This window comes from Bombyx mori, chromosome 14 (genome assembly GCF_030269925.1).
Source record: "Bombyx mori chromosome 14, ASM3026992v2".
NCBI classification, from domain to species: Eukaryota; Metazoa; Arthropoda; class Insecta; order Lepidoptera; family Bombycidae; genus Bombyx; species Bombyx mori.
In genome coordinates this window covers 2002218-2025038 of record NC_085120.1, presented here as the reverse complement: position 1 = coordinate 2025038, position 22821 = coordinate 2002218, and the positions used below count along the sequence as shown (strand labels likewise).

The 22821-nt window shown below is 37.3% G+C and overlaps 2 protein-coding genes and 1 long non-coding RNA gene across 3 annotated transcripts in view; 1 reads left to right on the top strand and 2 right to left on the bottom strand.

Moving 5' to 3' along the window:
- NGR-A27 (neuropeptide receptor A27) overlaps positions 1-2534 on the bottom strand; it is an 81398-nt gene extending 78864 nt beyond the window's left edge. Inside the window, 1 exon segment of the mRNA NM_001134253.1 lies at positions 1786-2534. Within this exon segment, the coding sequence (NP_001127725.1) occupies positions 1786-2080 (295 nt within the window). The 5' untranslated portion in view covers positions 2081-2534.
- Positions 2535-3974: 1440 nt separating this feature from the next.
- On the bottom strand, positions 3975-5194 carry LOC119629482 (uncharacterized). Its single transcript, XR_005245460.2, has 2 exons — positions 5031-5194; positions 3975-4720 (listed from the first exon to the last, which is right to left on the bottom strand). It is a non-coding gene; the product is annotated as an uncharacterized LOC119629482 (long non-coding RNA).
- Positions 5195-11327: 6133 nt separating this feature from the next.
- Positions 11328-17694, top strand: LOC105842437 (uncharacterized). Its single transcript, XM_062671997.1, has one exon. The coding sequence runs from the start codon at positions 12975-12977 to the stop codon at positions 17499-17501; it is 4527 nt and encodes a 1508-aa protein (XP_062527981.1). The 5' UTR covers positions 11328-12974; the 3' UTR covers positions 17502-17694.
- The last annotated feature ends 5127 nt before the right edge of the window (positions 17695-22821 follow it).

Genomic DNA, 22821 nt, shown 5'->3' with positions numbered 1-22821 from the left:
GGATTCTTTAAGGCAATTTCCAAATACCAACCTGATTTTACAAACTAAGGTAAGATGCTCAGACGTAATACTCACACTAAGAAGTAGTTACTTAGATTAAATTTCAGTCCTATGTTAATGTTTTTAATAAAAAAAAAATACTATGATGCTTATTTGTATATTGAACTACATTCTTTCATTAAATTTCAAGAAATGTCATGTCATCGCACCGGGCTTCGTCAGTAAACAGCAGATCTTGGTTCTAATCAAGTTGGTCACCCCTGCTGTATATAACATCATCATCAGACATAGGCCTCTCGCAATCCACACCATATACCTATATATTATATTAATATTGTCTGTTCTGTTACTAAGCGCGTGGACTGCCTAACTTTGCCTTCTTTTGTTTTTAATGTAGAAATTCGAAATTAGAAATAGATTCATTCTCAGTATCTTCGGATTCGTCTTTCCCAGAGTCAACTAGATATTCCGGTTCCTTAATAAGAAGATACAAGAGAGAAATCGACATAATGACTTCAGTGCGCGCGTAGGGCACCGGTTACCTTTTTTGTTGTTGCTTAGATGGGTGGACGAGTTACTGGAGCCCATAGACATTTACAGCGAAAATGCGCCACCCACCTTGAGATATAAGTTCTAAGGTTTCAGTATTGTTACAACGGCTGCCCCACCCTTCAAGCCGAAACGCATTACTGCTTCACGGCAGGAATAGACGGGGTGGTGGTACCTACCCGTGCAGACCCACAAAAGGTCCTACCACCAATAAGAAACTAATCGAAACTACGCAAACCAATAATTACGCAAATTATAATTTTGCGGGTTTGATTTTTATTACATTACCTAAATGGTGGTCAATGTGTTAATACAATAATTTTATTACTTTGGCATAATATCCTAACCAAAATCACTAAAATAAAAGAAGGATTATTTTAAAAAGTTGGCAATAAGTGGCATACTTCGTTCACTGATATTGACAGTGCCAGAAATACAGATCAGTTGCTTTCTAACACTGTCGCACGTAAACACATATAAACTTCAGATTTATTTAGAAAAGTTTCGTCCTGCGTTGGGATAGAACTTTGGGAAAGTCGCGCGTCTACAAGTAAACTTTCCTGTTAGCCGCCCTTCGATATCTATACTTCTATACTAATATGATAAAGCTGAAGAGTTTGTTTGTTTGAACGCGCTAATTTCAGAAATGACTGGTTCGATTTGAAAATTTCTTTCAGTGTTAGATAGCCCATTAATCGAGGAAGGCTATTGGCTATATAACATCACGCTAAGACCAATGCAGGCGGAACACCAATAAATAATGCTTCAAAATCGGAGTTTTTTCCCTTTTGAGAGCTTCCACTGCGTGCGCTGCGGAAACGGTCAAAGTTTCGCTAAAATAATGTATGAGAGAATTATTCCCCTTTAAAAGATCTAAAAAAAATTCTGCGACAGCATATATCTAAATATAAAGGTTGGCTCACTATAACGTTTTTTTATATTAAACAAATTTGTCCTAAAATAAAGCATTATTTGTGAACTATTCCACGCTAGTTTTACTATATTTCTTTAAGATTTTCCGGTTTCAAGGGTGGAGCCGCCGATAAGACTTGGATTAGTGAGGGCAAAGCTGATTTTTACATCGTTTCTTTTAGTATTGTTGAGTCTATAACTATTAGCTCTACACGCCGTGATCAATAATAATGGCGAAATTTGAATTCAAGTCTCATTTTATTTGCTAGTAATATAAAAAAAACACCTAGAGACAATTACTTCAATTACTTAAGATTAACTTACCAAATAATAGAAGCAACAAGTCACTGAGCGCCAGACTGAAAAGATAATAATTGGTGGCGGTATGCATCGTGGGGTGTCGTACTATGACCACGCAGACGGTCAGATTTCCCACCACTCCCGTTACGAATATGACCAAGAGCAGTACCGATATGGGCACGATTTTCTGCAGGGGAAGCCTTCGTGGTCCCATCATCACCCACAGCATCGCGTCTTCGGTGCAGTCGAAGTGTGAGATATTCGTGCAGCGCGATATTAGTTCAGACACAGTTTCATTTTCTCGTGTGAATTCAACCATTTTTATAGTAAAAAGTCCGGTTTTTTTTTTAATTATATTACATTGATTTGTTCTCGATAGGGTTTCGAAAAAAAAAAAACGCTTTACACTCAATTTACGTACTTAAACAGATAAGCTTAAAACTTAATTTCACATGAAAGTAAAATTTTGATATTTTAATTTAAATTTCACTCTTTTTACATTTTAAATACTTTACAAAACAAACGTCGTCGAAAATGAAACACTATGTATAAACATTATTTAAATCGAACCACAAGTTTTTAATATTTATTTTCGATGACTTTTTTTAATTAAAATGAGATGCTAGTAAAATAAAATACATATTACTTTTCTTTATTTAAACTAAGACTTAGTCGTAGCATCACGGAATTGGGAAATTACAATGTACGTAGCTTCGTAGCGCGGAGCAGACGACGGGTCTACGTGCGTAGCTCGCGGAGACCGAACGCTGACTGCTGACTTATATTTAAATACTGTTGAATGTAGCACTCGGTTACAAAAACCGGTCTTATCCGATTTTTAATGCATTTTACACTGATGTCAGCGTTCGACATTGCCAATAATATTGACACAATTACTTATGGTCGTTTTTTATTATTTTTTATTGCCTAGATGGGTGGACGAGCTCACAGCCCACCTGGTGTTATGTGATTATTAGAGCCCATAGACATCTACAACGTAAATGCGCAACCCACCTTGAAATATAAGTTCTAAGGTCTCAGTATAGTTACAACGGCTGCCTCACCCTTCAAACCGAAACGCATTACTGCTTCACGGCAGAAATAGGCGGGGTGGTGGTACCTACCCGTGCGGACTCACAAGAGGTCTAATTGTTTACGGTCATGATAGGGGGTGAGGTAGAAATCTTCAGCAGTATCTTGCCATCAAAAGCGGTGTTAGCGCATTCTTCTCGGGACCAGGTTAGCCGTCTTCATTACCACTGCCACAGTACGCCGCCAGGTCTACTTGGTCCGGCCTGCTCCTACTCGCTCTGGAAGATTCACTTTAAATTAAATATAGTAATTGTGCAGTAACTAGTCGTAATATTAACGGCTCTAAGAACTTATGTCTTTTTTTATTGCCCTTGTAGGCAGACGAGCATACGGCCCACCTGATGGTGAGTGGTTACCATCGCCCGTGGGCTTCAGCAATGCTAGGGGCAGAGCCAAGTCGCTGCCTACCGCTTAATACTCTCCAAAAGCCTCGTTTGAAGAAGGACATGTCATAGCGCTCGGGAAACACCGTGGCGGGGAGCTCGTTCCATAGCCGGATGGTGCGAGGCAAAAATGACCTCTGGAAACGCACTGTGGATGAACGCAGTGGTTCCAGGTAGTATGGGTGAACTCTACTCCGGTGGATAGCGGTGCGATGGTAAAAACGAGATGATAGTATCATCTTAAATAATTCTTCAGAGCGCTTATGTTATGTTGAGCCGTCGTTTCTCTCTGCTTTGAACTCCGTAAACCGCTTATCAACAGTTAGACCGTCCATTCATCCATCTCGCTTAATGAAAAATGAAAATAATTCAGTTCTATCGCAAAAACAGCAAAAAAAGGACAAATTTAAGAGAATATTATTATTCATTTGAATAATTTTTTTTTGTAATAAATTAAAAACCTTTTCAAACATTTATAATCCTTATTACCATTGAATTTTCATTTAGAAAATTTATACATCGATGTTCAATAAAACGTGAAACCAATTAAATTGATCAAAGCAACACAATTAATGTGTGTCTTTCACCAAAACAGTACGGCGCGGATGTAAAAACAATTCGTCCAGGGTAATTGTAGCATTTGTGTCTTAATGTTTCTGTCAAATACGTACATCATTTAGGGGAAAGTGGGGGATATACGAACACCTAAGGGAAAACTTAAATAAAACAATGGAATTTAATCACAGATTTTTGAATTTTTTTTTATAATAAAGTTTACTTATCTGTCTAACTTATTCACTAATCATCATTTATATTTTTTTAATAAATTGCAACAATATGAAAGAAAAACAAAACCCTTAGTGTTCGGCTTTGCCCGACATCAGTCGGGTAAATACGAACACCAAGTGGGGTGATTACGAACCAACATTATTAACGACATAGATCACATTTAAAACCCAACGATGTTGACTGTCCGTCAGTACAACTCTCGTGAGCCCATTTTTGGCACACATAGCACACAATCTAGTCTTCAACGGGAGGGTCAATATATTTATCTCTACAAAAAATACAAAAGTAGTCTTTATTTTCTTTTTCGCCTTTTTCTTTTTTTTTCGTATTTTGACTAGAGTCACTAAAGTCTTTTTTTATATTGTTCAAATTCTTTAATAATATTTCATACTTCTTGTTTGAAGGTGTTCTCTCATTACATTTCAGTCTTTTTATTTGGGTTCCTTTTTTGCCATCTTTCCGTTTTCTTCTTGATTTCTTACGTTTCCTGATCGTCTGTAAATAAAGGTTTTCATCCAACCATGGCTGTATTAACACTTCCTTCATTAGATGGTCAAAATTAGTGGTTTTTGGAACATTATATGTTTCTGCTGCTTTACGCGGGGAGAGTTTTTGGTTTTAACATCGTCTATAGCCTTTTTGAGATCTTCTAAACTATACTTCAGTTCGGTCTTTCTTTTGTAAGTACAAGGCATCTGTAATAATATTTAAAAAAAAGTTGAACGGGGTACTAATAAACGGGAGTGGGGTAACGGCGAATGTTCGAGATTGCCCGACATGGAGTGTTCGTCTTTACCCCGCGGAATCGAAAATAATTAAAGGTCAAAAAACAATTTTGGTTAAATTTATTTTGCCTACTACATTATTATCATTTAGCTGAGTAATATGTGATTATTCCACTATGTAAAAGCTGATTTATTATTGTATATAGAAATAAAGTTACATCAACTTGAATTTACCAAAAAAATTACATCTAAAACATACAAAATATTGAAAAATGCATACCTTTTTAAGTACGTGTGTCCGCGTCTCCCGTGTTATTGACTGGCATCAGTGGTGGCGCGATCTCCGAAATGGCGGCAAATAAAATTAGGATATATCTTTCTAACATATTAGAACCATTGAATTCGGCATTACCCAGCGTTCGCGTTTCCCCCACTTTCCCCTACGTAATATTTACATTAAGTATTTAACAACAAAATTAATCTTAAAACACTTTATTCTTGTAATTTTGGGTGGGGCAGCCGTATACTGAGACCTTAGAACTTATATCTCAAGGTGCGTGGCGCATTTACGTTGTAGATGTCTATGGGTACCAGTAACCACTTATCATCAGGTGGGCTGTGAGCTCGTCCACACATCTAAGCAATAAAAAAAAATCGTATATGATAGAACCATTTTGATACATAAAAGATCAAAAAATAGTTTTTGACAAATGTTTTCGTGACTTCAGACCGGTTTTTATTGTTGTCTACGTAACAGTACAACAATAACTTGCTTTCCGTCTGGTCGTGTCGTAAAATCTTAATAAAACCTGCTAAATTAGGCGTTTTGAGTTATTTTTTACAGCTCCTGTAGGGACGAGAGGGCGACCTGACGAGCCCAACTCTACGAAGTTTTTCTGTTTTTCCTTCACTTTCTTCTTATTTGAGTACTAGCGACCCGCCCTCGCTTCGCTTCGGAAGCATTAAAACACACATGAAACCAAAAAAAAAAAAAAGTTTTTTTTTTTTTAAAAAGTAGCCTATGTTCATCAGGGACAATGTCGGCTTCTAATGGAAAAATAATTTTTCAAATCGGTCCAGTAGTTTCGGAGCCTATTCGAAACAAACAAACAAACAAATCTTTCCTCTTTATAATATTAGTATAGATGGCGTGCATTATCGAACACACAGCAAATAGTCACAATGGACATCGAAATGTCTACTACGGACTCAGAAACAATGCTGACTGTACCAATTCGCTTAGTGGACAATACTGAGTCCTATTATATTACAAACGGTTTGTTAAATAGAAGGGCTATTGACATAAAAAGTTTAGAAGGTTTAACGGGGAATTCACAATAGTCAAGCTCTCAAATTAATATATGCTGGTACGTGACCTATCTCCAGCAACTAGGTCATTGTCTTTTTTTTTATTGCTTAGATGGGTGGACGAGCTCACAGCCCACCTGGTGTTAAGTGGTTACTGGAGACCATAGACACCTATGAATGCACCGGACGTCTTATCCTTTAGGCCACGACGACTTCAAAAGGTACCACCACCCCGCCTATTTCTGCCGTGAAACAGTAATGCGTTTCGGTTCGAAGGGTGGGGTAGCCGTTGTAACTACTACTTAGAACTTATATCTCGAGGTGGGTGGCGCATTTACGTTGTAGATGTCTATGGGCTCCAGTAACCACTTAACATCAGGTGGGCTGTAAGCTCGTCCATTCATCTAAGCAATAAAAAAAAAATAAAAAAACCCACCCGTGCGCACTCACAAGAGGTCCTACCACCAGTAATGTAATGTCTGATGACTTGTCGTCGGTAGCTCTACAGCGTGTTGTTTTAAGAATAATGTTCAATGTCTCAACTGTATTGCACAACGATTGTTACATCATTAAAGTAGAAACGATATACACCCTGTATATATCCGTGATCACTCACGATATAGGCTGAACTGGTGAACTTGCAACACCGATACTTCCTCCAACGTTCAAAGCATCCGTGAACGTGACTCGCATAACTGTTTAGAAAAACATATCCCTATCAGATTTTGAGATCCGGGGATTTTATGACCTGGTAACTAAGACCTTTAGGTCAAGTCTTATTTGAATTTTAATGAAAAGTGCACTAAAATTTTTTTATATATGAAAAATGATAATATGAAGTGAAATGAAATGAGATGAGATGTATGGGATGAGATATATTCTCAGTAAAATAGTGGTTAATTACGGAGACTTTTTCAGTGGACTTTTTGTAGGATCTCGAGAAGCTTTGACTGGTGGTAGGACCTCTTGTGAGTCCGCGCGGGTAGGTACCACCACCCTGCCTATTTCTGCCGTGAAGCAGTAATGCGTTTCGGTTTGAAGGGTAGGGCAGCCGTTGTAAGTATACTTGAGACCTTAGAACTTATATCTCAAGTTGGGTGGCGCATTTACTTTGTAGATATCTATGGGGTCCAGTAACCACTTAACACCAGGTGGGCTGTGAGCTCGTCCGCATATCTAAGCAATAAAAAAAAAGCTACGTCCAGTGGTTTTTTTTCCCACATTTTTGTACTTTCACAGATACTAAACAGTTAATAAGCTACCGTTATTACACATTTAAACCTGAAGAAACACCAAATAGACAAAATAAAACAAATCACGCAACTTCACTCCTCGAATTCCCACCAAAAAGGTCTCTGAGATCCGGCGTAGCAGTATCAGTCGATAAAGCTACAACCGGAGTCTGAATCACGAGCCACGACTACTTCAAACTTTTTTATTACCAAAGACAATTAAAAATATAATCATGACTGAGATACTTAAAAACCGTGGAGCATCGAGTTATACTGTTGTAATGTTTGTACCACAAAAACTCCAGTAAATCGAATAAATAAATAAATATAAATATTTACTAACAATCACGCCACGTTAACTGGTCCCGTGCTAAGTTCGTAAAGAACTTGTGTTACATGTACCAGATAACGGAAATAAATGTAGGATTTTTATTATACACATACATATATTATTTAATATACATCCATAACCCTGGAAAAAACATTTTATATTTATCATACAAAATATCTTCCCTTGGCGGGATTCGAGCCCGCGACCCCCTTGTGTAGTGACCATGTCACTTACCACTACACCAGACTGCCATCGAACCATCATTTTAAAAATCATCTGTAAACATAGCATTAATTTTTCTGTCTCGAAACCTTTTTTTAGTTCCGTGAGTTTCATACAATTTTGCTAATTACTTCCATTCGAGATACGGGTCGAGCCCCTACCTCTGGACTTATTTAAGCAGAAATACTGGTAAAAAAATAAAACAGCTTCCCGAATAAAGAGCGCGGTTAATAAATAAACGTAATACATATTGTTACAGTCTTTTATTAGATTGGTACGTATGTATGTTTTTTGTAAATTTTTTTTATTGCTTATATGGGTGGACGAGCTCACAGCCCACCTGGTGTTAAGTGGTTACTGGAGCCCATAGACATCCACAACGTAAATGCGCCACCCACCTTGAGATATAAGTTCTAAGGTCTCAGGTATAGTTACAACGGCTGCTCCACCCTTCAAACCGAAACGCATTACTGCTTCACGGCAGAAATAGGCAGGGCAGTGGTACCTACCCGCGCGGACTCACAAGAGGTCCTACCACCAGTAATTACGCAAATTAAAATTTTGCGGGTTTGATTTTTATTGCACGATGTTATTCCTTCACCGTGGAAGTCAATCGTGAACATTTGTTGAGTACGTATTTCATTACAAAAATTGGTACCCGCCAGCGAGATTCGAACACCGGTGCATCGCTCGATACGAATGCACCGGACGTCTTATCCTTTAGGCCACGACGACTTTTAAACTTTTCTTGTTTGTATGTGATGAAATCTTTGAATGTCATTTACATATATTTCAATATGAAATTGTAAATTTGCACACACATCATCGGACCGATAAAAATACAATAATTTTAAAACCTTGATCTAATATCCCGACAGGATCAACAGGAAAGACGCGAAGTTAGTTGTTAGTTTGGTTCGTTATTCAAACTACATAATCGTTATTTAGATCAGAGATATTGTTTTTTTTTTTAAGAGATTTTATGACCTGGTAACTAAGACCTTTAAGACATGTCTTATTTTACTTTATATTCTTAATTTTATGAAAAATGATAATATGGAGTGAAATGAAATGAAGATGATTAATTTGAGACATTAATCAACTGGGATGAAATTTAATGAAATGAGATGATATGGGATGAAATATAATCGCAGTAAAATAGTGGTCATTTACTGAGATTTTTTCAGTGGACTTTTTGGAGGAACCCGAGAAGTTACGTCCAGCAGCTTTGTTTCATTTTCCCACATTTGTGCACTTTCACAGATATTAAACAGTTAATAAACCACCGTTATTACACATTTAAACCTGAAGAAACATTAAATAGACTGTCTATGCGCACAAAAACTACCAAAAAAAAGAAATCGGTCAACGAGCACTAATGCAACCGCACCGTCACTTCTCTCGCAGCAACCTTACGCACAACACCTATGTACCTGTATATTGTCACGGCCGTTATTTCAAATATAATTTAGAAGGAAAAATAAAACATTCATTTCGTCTGTACACCACTGCTTGCCTCCTCTTCCTCGCCAACATAGACAAAATAAAACAAATCACACAACTTCACTCCTCGCGTTCCCGCCAAAAAGTCCCAGAGATATTGTGGCGGGCAGCCATCACAGAACACAAGGTATTTGACAGATGATTGAATATCGCTTATGACATTTTCGTAAATCAACAGAGAACCTGTCATCAAACATTCTTAGCTACCATAGACCTATATAGTAGGGACACGACATATTGTTCTATACGTACAATTGCTTATATAAATAGCACCCATTTTGAAGGCACATACATAAACATATATCTATCTCGTTCTTACTCAGCACTTTAACTCGCAGGAAAACAATATAACAGTATTTCAGTGCGTACATAAAATGAAACATGAATATACGTAAATATCTCCGTCTCCGTCTAATGAGGCCGAAAATCCGCCATGTTTAGCGCGCCAAATGTCATTGTCACGTCAGTTCGGCCGTCTGTTTTGGGTTGTACATTATTTATTGACTTTGATATCGATTTAATATGATTGATTATATAAAATTTCATAATTTATCATGCTTAAAACATACAAAAATAATAATTAAAACGTATTTTATAGGATCGCAAGAAAGTCGATGCCCTAAAACTATTATCTATATGTATTTAAATTCATTATGGAGCCCTCATCCGAAAAATCCATTTTTCGGTCGGAATCTATTGATCATGACACTAATCATAAATACCACTTTAAAATATGTCATCAAAACATATTTAGACATTCTGTTTAGATATTTCGGGAAAAAGGCTACCGACAAAATCTCTTCGGAACTATTTAAATAAAATAATTTTATTCCGCAGTGAGTAAAACACTATTGTAAATTTGTTAAAAATTTAATTAAGTGATTTTAGAGAGGAAGTCACAAGGAATGACGTTTGTAATTAACGAATAAATGTTCTGTAGGTGTTTTTTTTATCAGGCGGTCCCTTGATAAGTTTAAAATTTGAATCACTCTCAAGTGAGAGTGATTCAAATGGTGCGGTGCACCTTCCTTGAGGTGCACTGCGGTAGTCTGTTACGGACTTTAGAGTCAGCAAAACAATTAAAATAGATTGTAATAGTCTAAGAAAAACACGTACTCAAAATACGACAACATTCAGCATGCTAGAAATGGGCTGATGGCACTGTACTATGCCATATCTTTATGTTTTGCAGCAAACGACAACTTTATAAAATCAGTGTAGCAAATTTTAAAAATCGTCATATCGTTAACTTGGAAAATTTGAAGCACGAACTCGTCTTAGATTTCACATAATATCTAAATCACATCATCTTTGCACATAACAATATATTTAATTCCTATTAAAGTATAAATTCTACAAATACATTCATACTCAACAATATTTAAAATAAAATAGGCCAAGAACGTTTATCGATAAAACCTACTAATATTAAAATCTTCTGGGCAGCACTAAAACCGCCATGTTTTGTGGCCAGATGACGTCACAGTGGCACGAATTTTTTGTTGACGTTTCATTTCCATAGGTTTCCTACTTCAGTGTTAGCTACTCACTTAATTCTTAATGACTATCTGTGACCTTGCTCGTTCACGAAGCCTGCTATAGAAAGCAGAGTATTATATACCCTTGACATTGGCGAAATCTAAAAGGAAACGCCATTAGCCTAAGAGATAGATAGATATGACATTTTTAAGCTAAGCTTGCGTACATACAAGTTCCGAACAACAACATTCGGACTGACGGTCTAACAAACAATTACACACGCTCCGTGGAAAATCTTCCCTTTGTCGTATACCTACAACACGCTATGATTGTTAATAGTAAACTAGAGGTCCCGCAGTAGTCGAAATTCGACCATAAATAATTGGAATTGTAAGTTTGTACACTATTATGATTGTATTTTATACTTCTATAATCACAAATTTCGCCAAGACTACACGATAAAAAAATATTAACAAAGACAAACAATATTTAATCTATTCTCAATTTGACAACAGACGTCAAGAACACAAGTTTGACAATAAATATGCATGCGTGTGTGCTTCAAATACATGGTATATAGTGTGTGTAATATTTTCTTTATTGATTTAATGTATCTTTTATGCATTATTTTAAAAAAATATTAGCATTGTGCACTTCTTCTCTATATTCTCTATAAGTGTGGGTGTTTGAATTCGGAATGTCAAAGGTGTCAACGAGCGACGTCCGCTATGACGCCTTACCCCTTTCCATTTCCAGCCGTCATGGGCGACACATCTGTTTCTTATTTTTTATAGTCATTAATTTTAATTCTTTATTTTGTCACTTATAGATAAATAAAAGTAAACTAATAATACAGTCCACTCTTATTCATAACGCAACATATGGTCCTTCTCCCGTGAAACAATCGGATCGACGACCTGCGGAAAATACAATTTGAAAACCGACGCTTAACCGCCATCTTAAAATCGTCGGAGCTTCATCGGCTGGACAAAATTTAGCTATTCAACAAAGATTGCTGAAGATATCGTCAACAAGCAAGTTCAACATTCAATACAATTTGGAAGCCTTGGACATCACAGGAACCAATTCTGATGATACATTCAAGCAGATTGCACCATCCACTGTGAGTCCGTTCCAATCATCTCATACATTCCCTTCATATTTTTTTTAATTCTAATATAAATCTTGAAAATTTTCATTCTATTGCAATTATTACTTCATATTAATGTGTTTTTATCAAAAAAGTGCATAATTTGTTCGAACGTTTTGAACACGTTGCTATTTGGTCATACATTTATAACTAGGTACAGTCATTTTTTATATTCATCTCTAAAAAATAAAAACTATTTCAAAACTACAGCATTAATACAAACGTATTGTATTTTTATAAAATTTGCAAATAATACATTATTATATTTTATAACATTTGAAATTCTATTTCGATTCAATTTTTTTAAATTTGTCATCTGTCATCTTATAATTTTCATTTCTTGTCCACATAATCTTATTGGCTTACATAAAAAATGGCAGACATGAAAAGTCTAATTAAAAAACGAGCTTCAATTAAAGCAAAACTAACACAATTTTCATCATATATCAACATTTCTAAATCGTGCCTAAAACTAAGTGATAGATAGAAATCGAATATCGACTTCAAAAATTCGAGTCATTATATCAGAAATATGATGCATTACAGAACGATTTGGAGTCTGTAGTGGATGATCCCAACGAGCAATATGCGGAGCGTGAGGAATTCGAGAAGCAATATTACGGCTTAGTAGCTTCTTCACGTCAGCTGATCAGTGCAGCGCGCAAGCTTCTACAGAGTGAAGCAGTCTCCGAGGTGGGCTCTTGTGGTGCACATACACACAAACACAACTCAATAAGATTGCCTAAAATAGACCTTCCAAAATTCAATGGTGCTTATCATGATTGGCTGGAATTTAGAGACACTTTTATTTCAATTATTCATATAAACAACAACATTGATAACATTAATAAGTTACACTACCTGCGTGCTTCTTTGAAGGGAAGTGCAGCACTTGTAATTAATAATTTAGATTTTACATCTACCAACTATGATATTGCCTGGAAGTTACTCTGTGACAGGTATGACAATAACCGTCTGCTGGTCAATAACCATGTTCAAATGCTTTTCAATGTAGAACCAATTAATAAGGAAGCAAGCAAAGCATTGCGTTACATCATTGATATTACGAATAAGAATCTTAGGGCTTTATCAACATTAGGTCAACCGGTTCAACACTGGGACACTCTCATTATTCATTTAATGACGAGTAAGTTAGACCAAGTCACAAACCGTCAGTGGGAAGAGTATAGAAACTCATTATGTGATTCACCTACATTCTCTACATTCATCACATTCCTTAATAATAGAGCTGACTTATTGGAAACGATTGAACAGACAAAGTTGGTAAAATTACAGAGCGATTTATCGAAAAACAGTAACATTAAAACAAAAAGTTTAATTGTTTCTGAAAACAAATTAAAACCAATTTCATGTCCTATGTGTAAGCAGTCACATTTCTTATTCCTTTGTCCAGAATTTAGAGAATTATCAGTTCAGACACGTTTGGAAAAAGTACAACAGTTTGGAGTATGTAGCAATTGTCTTAGAGTGGGTCACAATTCAAAAATTTGTAGGTTAGGTCCTTGTACATATTGTACTGTTAAACATAATACCTTGTTGCATGTTCATAATGAACCTAATTCAAATAGTACAACCATTGCTCTCTCAGCGGAACATTCAACTGAAAATAGTAAGTTATTGTCAAATTGTAACAATACAACTAGTCTTGCTTTCTCAGCTAAGCACACTACTGATAGTCGTCTAACATTACTTTCGACGGCCCTTGTTCAAGTGGAGGATTTCAAGGGAAATCAGTACACTGCACGAGTGTTGTTGGATAATGGAAGTACAGCAAACTTCATATCCAAAGACTTAGTCAAAAGGCTAAATTTATCCACTTATAAAATAAAATCAAAAGTAATGGGCATTAATGCAAAAATTTCAAACTGCGACGAAGCATGTGAAATTTCATTTACATCAAAAAATCAAGTATTTAGAGCTAGCATACAATGTTTTGTACTACCTAAAATATCATTATGCATACCTCAAATATCATTATGCATACCTCAAATTTACATAAATACAAAGGCTATTCCTATACCTTCGGACATTCGTCTTGCCGACCCCAACTTCAATACTCCGTCTTCCATAGACATTCTTCTTGGAGCTGAAGTCTTTTGGGACGTCATAGGCTCGGATCGTATCCACATGGGTAGGAATTTGCCCTTGTTATGTGATTCGAAATTAGGATGGTTAATTTCTGGGTCAATACCTCAGAACAGCCACCCACAACAAACATGTATGTTAATCAATAGCATACATGAAGATTTAACTCGTTTCTGGGAGTTAGATTCTATTGCTACAAAACATACATTAACAGCAGATGAAAGAGCCTGTGAACAAATATTTATCAATACTACATCCCGTAACAAAAACGGACGTTTTGTAGTCAACATTCCTTTAAAGGAAACGCCTAGTGTACTAGGTGATTCTTATACATTAGCTAAACGTCGATTTTTTTCCTTAGAAAATCGTTTAAGCCGAAACGAAAACTTCAAACAACAATATGTAGAATTCATGAAGGATTACATTAAATTAGGACACATGTCAGAAAATACCAATTTCAAGCAATCTGAACTGTCGAGCTCCTCTTATTTTTTACCACATCATGGTGTAATACGAGAATCAAGCACTACTACGAAATTAAGAGTAGTTTTTGACGGTTCCGCTAAGACATCATCAGGTAAATCATTTAATGACATCCAAATGGTAGGGCCCATTCTTCAAAATGATTTACTGTCAATTTTGCTTAGATTTAGACAACACAAATATGTAGTTTGTGCAGATATAGAAAAGATGTATCGTCAAATACTCGTTAATGATTCACACTGTAATTATCAACAGATAATTTGGAGAGAACATCCTACACATGCTCTCAAAACATACACATTAAATACAGTTACTTATGGAATGTCTTCATCACCATATCTAGCTACTAGATGTCTCATGCAATTAGCTCAGGAGCATCCTGATCCATCCATTCAGTATACTATAGCAAATGACTTTTACATGGATGATTACATATCAGGAAATGCTACTATTGATACAACAATTAGTCAATGTCAAAGTGTAATTTCTGCTTTTCAAGCTGCTCAATTCAACCTTAGGAAATGGAAATCAAATTCAACAGAAATTACACAAGCTTTATTAAGTAATCATAATCCATCTGACATCATTAACCTGAGTGAGAATGAGTTATCAAAAACGTTAGGTTTAAATTGGCATTGTACTGCTGATGTATTTTCTTTCAACATTAATTTATACCCCATTGTTAAGGTGACAAAACGTCATATTTTGTCAACAATTTCTCAGATCTTTGATCCTATTGGTCTCGTGGTACCATGTATTGTGAAAGCAAAGATCATAATGCAACAATTGTGGATCGCAAAATGTTCTTGGGATGACCCAGTCCCAACAGACATCCATGATCTCTGGACTGAATTTCAAACAACATTACCTCTTTTAAACAGTTTAGAGATTCCCCGATGGATAACTTGTGATTTACCAGTCAAATTACAATTGCATGTCTTCTCAGATGCATCAGAGAAAGCATATGGTACATGCATCTATGTTCGTTCCATCACTTCTACGGGTGATGTGCATGTTCACCTTTTAACTGCTAAAAGCAAGATAGCCCCGATAAAGGCTACCACTATCCCACGGTTAGAACTATGCGCAGCTCTGTTAGGATCTCGCTTACATAAAAAAGTATGTCAATCCCTTACATTAAATTTTCAAAAATCTATCTTTTGGTGCGACTCAACTATTGTTTTGGGTTGGCTATCCTCGGCACCAAATTTACTAAAACCATTTGTTAGGCATCGTATTTCTGAAATACAAGATAATGCAGGTGGATCATGGAGGTATGTTCCGTCTTCAGAAAATCCCGCAGATCTCGTCTCACGAGGATTGAGTGCAGACAGAATCAATAAGTTCTCACTATGGTGGTCAGGGCCTCAATTCTTGTTAAATTGTGAAGAGAATTGGCCAACATTTCCTCAAATATTTTCAAATTTACCAGATATAGTTTGTTCCAATCAAGTGGACATAACTGAAAACACACATTGTTTAGCAAAAATTACAGAAAAATGTTCCTCTTTCTGTAAATTACAACGTATAGTAGCATATGTTATTAAGTTTATAAATAAATGTCAAAAGAAACCTACTAAGCAGAGCTCTGAATTAGAGCAATCATTGAACAAATTATTAAAATTTAGTCAGCAAGAAACATTCTTTGAAGAATACAATTTACTAAGTACAGGCAAAACATTACCTGTAAAAAAAACACTATTAAAACTATCACCATTTCTTGACTCAAACGAATTGATAAGAGTAGGAGGCAGGCTCAACAACTCATTTTATGACTATAATGTTAAGCATCCTATCCTTTTATCAAGTTCACATAAGATAACTCATCTAATTTTCAACATGTTTCATATAACATTAAAGCATGTAGGCCCTTTGCTTTTGTTAGCTAGCATTCGTCATCACTACTGGCCCATTGGCGGTAGAAATTTAGCAAAAAAAACATGTCATCAGTGCATAAAATGCTGTCGAATAAAGGCAAATACACTTCAACCTGTGATGGGTAATCTTCCAGAACAACGTTTACATCTTGAATTTCCATTCTTAGACACTGGAATTGACTATGCCGGGCCAATCATGATAGCTGACCGAAAAGTCAGGGGATGTAAACTTGTAAAATCATTTATATGTGTATGTGTGTGTCTCGCTACGAGAGCTGTTCATCTTGAACTTGTTTCAGACATGACAAAAGAAGCATTTCTAGCTGCTCTTAGCCGTTTTATTGCTCGGAGGGGAAAACCACGCAACATTTTCTCAGACAACGGCACAACCTTTGTAGGAGCCTTTAACGAGTTGGCTCGATTTCTGTCACAAGATTTAGAACTTAGGAATTTCGATTCAAGTATTAAATTTTCATTTATCCCTGCTTATACTCCGCATTTCGGAGGTATTTGGGAGTCTGCAGTAAAATCAACAAAATATCATTTAAAGCGCACATTAGGTCTAACAAATTTAACTTTTGAAGAAATGGCAACATGTTTAACACAAATAGAAGCAATTCTAAATTCAAGACCTTTAACTCCTCTATCGGATGACCCATCCGATCTCACTCCATTAACCCCAGCTCATTTCCTTATCGGACGATCAGTGATATTTGCGCCACATCCTCAAGTACCAGATAGTACCAATATCACTAGTCTGCAGAGGTTTCGCAGAATAGAATATCTCAAGCAACACTTTTGGAAAAGATTCTCTCAAGAATACATCTCTTGGTTGCAACAAAAATCTAAATGGTGTAAAACATCTGCAGAGCCTTTGAAAGTGGGTGATCTAGTCATCGTAAAGGAACCATCATCATCTCCGCTACTGTGGCCACTTGGACGCATACTTCAGCTGTACAGTGGTAGCGACGATATTGGAAGAGTTGCAGACATCTACACACGACGAGGTGTCATTCGCCGCGCTTTCAACACTATCTGCCCACTTCCCATCAATTATTGAAGACACTTCAACCGGGGAGTATGTTTGAATTCGGAATGTCAAAGGTGTCAACGAGCGACGTCCGCTATGACGCCTTACCCCTTTCCATTTCCAGCCGTCATGGGCGACACATCTGTTTCTTATTTTTTATAGTCATTAATTTTAATTCTTTATTTTGTCACTTATAGATAAATAAAAGTAAACTAATAATACAGTCCACTCTTATTCATAACGCAACAGTGGGAAATTTCATACTCCTCCGTCCGCGCAATTTTCGTAAAAAGGGATACAAAGTTTTTGCTTCACTTATTAATATATAGATTATTATTTGCTGTTGTAAAAATACGGTAGGTATTATCGAACAAGATATTTGACAGATTCCTGAATCTCGCTAACGACAATTTCAATATAAGGTTGCACTAATACAAGTTTCAAACATCAATATTCTGGCCGTGTATGGCTACCGAGATATCTCACCCGCTGGGCGGAAGATCCTGCCGAAGCGGCTTCCTTGCCGAATGTTGGAATACGCAAGTCCCAAGAATCTGATGTTTGAAGTAAAGTTAATCAGTTACTTAGCTAAGTTCCGGGGGGTAAGTAGATTAAATAGTCTTGATTGCGTTAAGGCGGACCTCCAATCAGTATCCTTGTAATTGATATCGGCATTCAAATTGCTGTATTGGACTGTATATGTAGTTTTCTTTTCGGTATTTTTGTTTTTTGCTTAGATTGGTGGACGAGCTCACAGCCCACCTAGTGTTAAGTGGTTACTGGAGCCTATAGACATATACAACATAAATGCGCCACCCACCTTGAGATATAAATTCTAAGGGTCTCAGTATAGTTACAACGGCTGCCCCACCCTTCAAACCGAAACGCATTACTGCTTCACGGCAGAAATAGGCAGGGCGGTGGTACCTACCCGTGCGGAAAAACAATAATATTGTCTGTATAACGCGTCTTAGCCATTCACGTCAAATGTAATCCGTTTTATCTACGTGAACATGAAAAGTACACTCGACGAATCCTGGGTAAAGACGAATTAGATTATCTTGTTGCTTAATTTGATTCTCTATGAATAGCCTCGTGTAACTTCTGTGCGGCATTATTACTTGTAAACTGACTGAATGAGCTAATCCCTACATTTATTTGTAGGGATTAGCTCATTTTTGGCGTCACGACGAAAATATATAGTAATGTAAAGTTCAAAAGAAAGAATTATTAATTTTCAATTTTGCTTGCTTAATTAATTAACTAGATGATGATTTTTTTTGATAACGCCATCTTGCTGTGTCTTTAAAGCGGTTAGTTGCCCTCAATTAAGAAAAATAGTATTATTATTCGCCAATAGATGTCGGGAAGAGTTGATTATTGAAAACACATTGAGTAAAACAACATTTTCTGAAAATAAATCGTAGCTAGATCGATTTATCGCCCCCGAAATCCCCTGTATACTACATTTTATGAAAATCGTTGGAGCCGTTTCCGAGATTCAGATTATATATATATATATATATACATACAAGACTTGCTCGTTTAAAGGTATAACATTCTGATTCTTATTATTTAATCAGAAGGCAGCTACCTCTTCTGCTAACGCTATTCGGTGACTGACCCTTCAAAATATGAGCATTGACATTGTCAACAAGTCATTGTTTTTGTAATAATGCGTTTGAAGAAAAACCCGAGTACGTTTTATGTAACCAGAGCTTCGCGAGTTCAAATCGTTTATGAAACACAGAGACGAATTAAGGATCACAATATAATAAATTTTTTACTGCTTCGGTAGGTTGACACAGCCCACCTGGTGTTAAGTGGTTACTGGAGCCCATAGACATCTACGACGTAAATGCGCCACCCACCTTGAGATATAAGTTCTAAGGTCTCAAGTATAGTTTCAACGGCTGCCCCACCCTTCGAAACGCATTACTGCTTCACGGCTGAAATAGACAGGGTGCTGGTACCTACCCGCGCGGACTCACAAGAGGTCCTACCACCAGTAAATACGATATTAACATATTTATACCATTAACACTGTTAATTGACTTCATACGGGCCAGCGTTAGGCACTGTTAGCGGGCTTGGCATCCCGAAGTCAGAATTCGAACGTTGTGTATTTTTGTGTGAACCATTTTGTATCGATAATCTCAGAGTACTTTTTTTACGTGTGTGTTTTAGCTGCTCCTATCTAACATGAAAGAATATCTTGAATTATATTTACTTAAATACATTTCATCATCATCAACAGCCCACAGTCGTCCACTGCTGGACATAGGCCTCTCCCAATCTACACCACTGAGCCCGGTCTGCTGCTTTCCTCATCCACTTCTTGACGGCCACCGTGCGGAGGTCATCGCACCATCTAGCCAGGGGGCGTCCCACGTTACGTCTTCCGCTGCGCGGTCTCCACTCGAGAATTACATTTACTTAATACAAATTGCATTTTCAAATAATTTCGTTTATTTATGATTGACATAGTGAAGAATTTCGCTTCGATTGTCGACGTTAACGTGTTAATGTTTTGTGTTTGCTTGCTTTTGTGGGGTACGGTAGTCAAACGCTACGACCATATCGGCGTTCAAATCTCGCAGGCATGTACCGAATCTATTAATCAAATACTTAACGCGTCTCTCAAGCGACCCTCATGATAAATGAATAACATTGTGTATTAAAAAATGGTAGTGGAAGTTAGAAAAGAGGAAGAGGTCAACCGAAGAAGACATGGATGGAGTGTGCGAATAACGATATGAGAGAGAGAGGAGTGAGTGTTGAGATGACGGCTGATAGAAGAGAATGGAAGAGAAAAATTAGCTGTGCCGACTCCACCTAGTGAGATAAGGTGGAGACACTATACAGGTGTAACTATACTTGAGACCTTAGAACTTATATCTCAAGGTGGGTGGCGCATTTACGTTGTATACGTCTATGGGCTTCAGTAACCACTTAACACCAGGAGGTCTGTAAGCCCGTCCACTCATCTAAGCAATAAACAAAAAAAGAAGGAAGAAGATTGCGTATTAAAAATCGAAACACGAAGCATTTTAAAAGTTTCGTATCTACTGGTAGGTTGTATTTTGCCACGGAACAAACATTCCTTAAAGTTAGACGATTACTATAAAACTAAAACATAACACCATACTCACAGATTCTGTTTTAGACTCCATCTCTGTACCAGTAATGAATATGAAGACTTAATGAACGCCAGCAAGACAACATTCAGAGGAACCCGGTCGTTAACTGTTGAAGGTGCTTATTTCTGTTCTATTTGACACTGTATTTCAGGATAAAATGAGAATGTGTAATGACTGAGGAGTACAAAAGACTTTCGTAATTATTTCCGAGATGTGAACTCAACTTAGAAATGGTGTACGCTTTTCAAGAAACAAATTTAATTATTCGGAAAAAGAAAGCCTTTAATATAATCGCTTCAGCTAATTAAGGTGATAAAACTATTAATTTTAGTAAAATTATTGTCAAAGGCCGTCGTGATGTGTGCAAATTTTCAAGAACATCGTACATTTTGCCGTGTGTGCCACCCAGCCTAACCACGGACTTATTGCCAATAAAAAATAAAAAAAACAAAATTTCAAAGATCAAAAAGATTAAAAAAGCTTTTAATCTTAAATGATGTACAAAACATCCAATCACGCACCCCGATTTAATGGAACAGTAAGCTCCTAGAAAAATCGATTGGAAAATCGTTTCGTACGAAGCTCTGGGCGGTGTTCTGCGGTCCCTTTGCTGTGGTACGCGGAGCTTTCGATTTAAGCTCTGTCTCTACAAACGAACTGAATTTGATGACCGCCGATTTTAAGCCTCGTAAATCACGCAAAAGCTTTTTAATTGGTCCATCTTATTGAATTTGGTGTTTGTGGAGAGAGAGGAAACTCTCTTGAATTTGTGATTTAATTAAACAGTTCATTTCTGCCATAGCTTTTAGTATCATAGATAGGCGAATGGTTGCCGGAGCCTGAGATATTATTTTTTATAATGAAACTTTTATTACATCGTCTCAAACTTTTTCTTCTGTGTGTTGCATGTCGCGTGACGGTCGACCGCGGAGTAGGGATAAAGTGAAAAGCGCTCGTCAGAGCAGCCAAAGCCAATATGGCGGCGCCTATAGTTCGCAGCAGCTGACCAGGTAGTGTATAGACTATTACTCATTGTTTCACTTTTAGCGTGGTTTCATAAAACCACATTCTTCTTCTTCGTCGCTTTCTTCATTGCTGAAGGTCGTGTCCCTGAAACTTGACCGTTGCCTGTCTCGTGAGCTGTTTCCATCTCGTCCGGTCCTCAGCTGCTCGAATGGCGGTTACGACTGGCAACCCAGTTAGAGCGGTTACTTGATCACACCAGCGGCTAGGTAATCGGCCGCGGGGTCTCTTTCCTTCTACTTTGCCCGTCATAATCACTTTGTCCAAGTTATCTGACTGTCGGCGGGCAATATGACCGAAGTAGCTGAGGATCCTCTGGTAACAGATTGTTGAGAGCTTGACTCGGATGCGAAGCTGATCCAGGATAGATTTATTTGTCCTCTTGGCCGTCCACGGAATTCGGAGCATTCGTCTCCAGCACCACATTTCAAATGCATTTATTTTCTTGCGCTCGGATGCCTTAATTGTCCAGGACTCTCAATCTTTCTCTACGGGGCAGAGTCCTGGACAATAAAACCACATAATCCTTTCTTTTTTTTGCCCTTTTAGGCAGATGAGCCCACCTGATGGTGAGTGGTGAGTAAGTGAGTGAGTGACATGATTGTGTTTGCGATATAAGATGCCTGTTAAATTGGTATCGAGCGACGCGACGGCATCGGTGTTCGAATCTCACAGCCGGATACCAATTTTTCAAATTTTTTCTTTTTTTATTGCCTAGGTGTGTGGACGAGCTCACAGCCCACCTGGTGTTAAGTGGTTACTGGAACCCATAGACATCTACAATGTAAATGCGCCACAAACCTTGAGATATAAGTTCCAAGGTCTCAGTATAGTTACAACGGCTGCCCCACCCTTCAAACCGAAACGCATTACTGCTTCACGGTATAAATGAGCAGTATTGTAGTACCTACCCGTGCGGACTCACAAGAGACCCTACCACCAGCTCACAGGCAAATCATAATTTTGTGGGTTTGTTTTTTATGAGACGATGCTATTCTTTCACCGCGGAAGTAATTCCTGAGCAAATGTGAAGTTCGTATTTCAGTGGTAAAATCGCTTCGCTTGATACTCATACACCGGGCATCTTATCTTTTAGGCCACGACGATTTCATCAATGGGTCAATGGATTCCTATCACCATATAACACCAGATACGCCAAGAGCTCGATCACAAATCTAAGACAGAGA

Excerpts from the sequence above, each read along its gene's own strand:
- LOC105842437 (XM_062671997.1), top strand. The coding sequence starts at position 12,975 with ATGCTTTTCAATGTAGAACCAATTAATAAGGAAGCAAGCAAAGCATTG.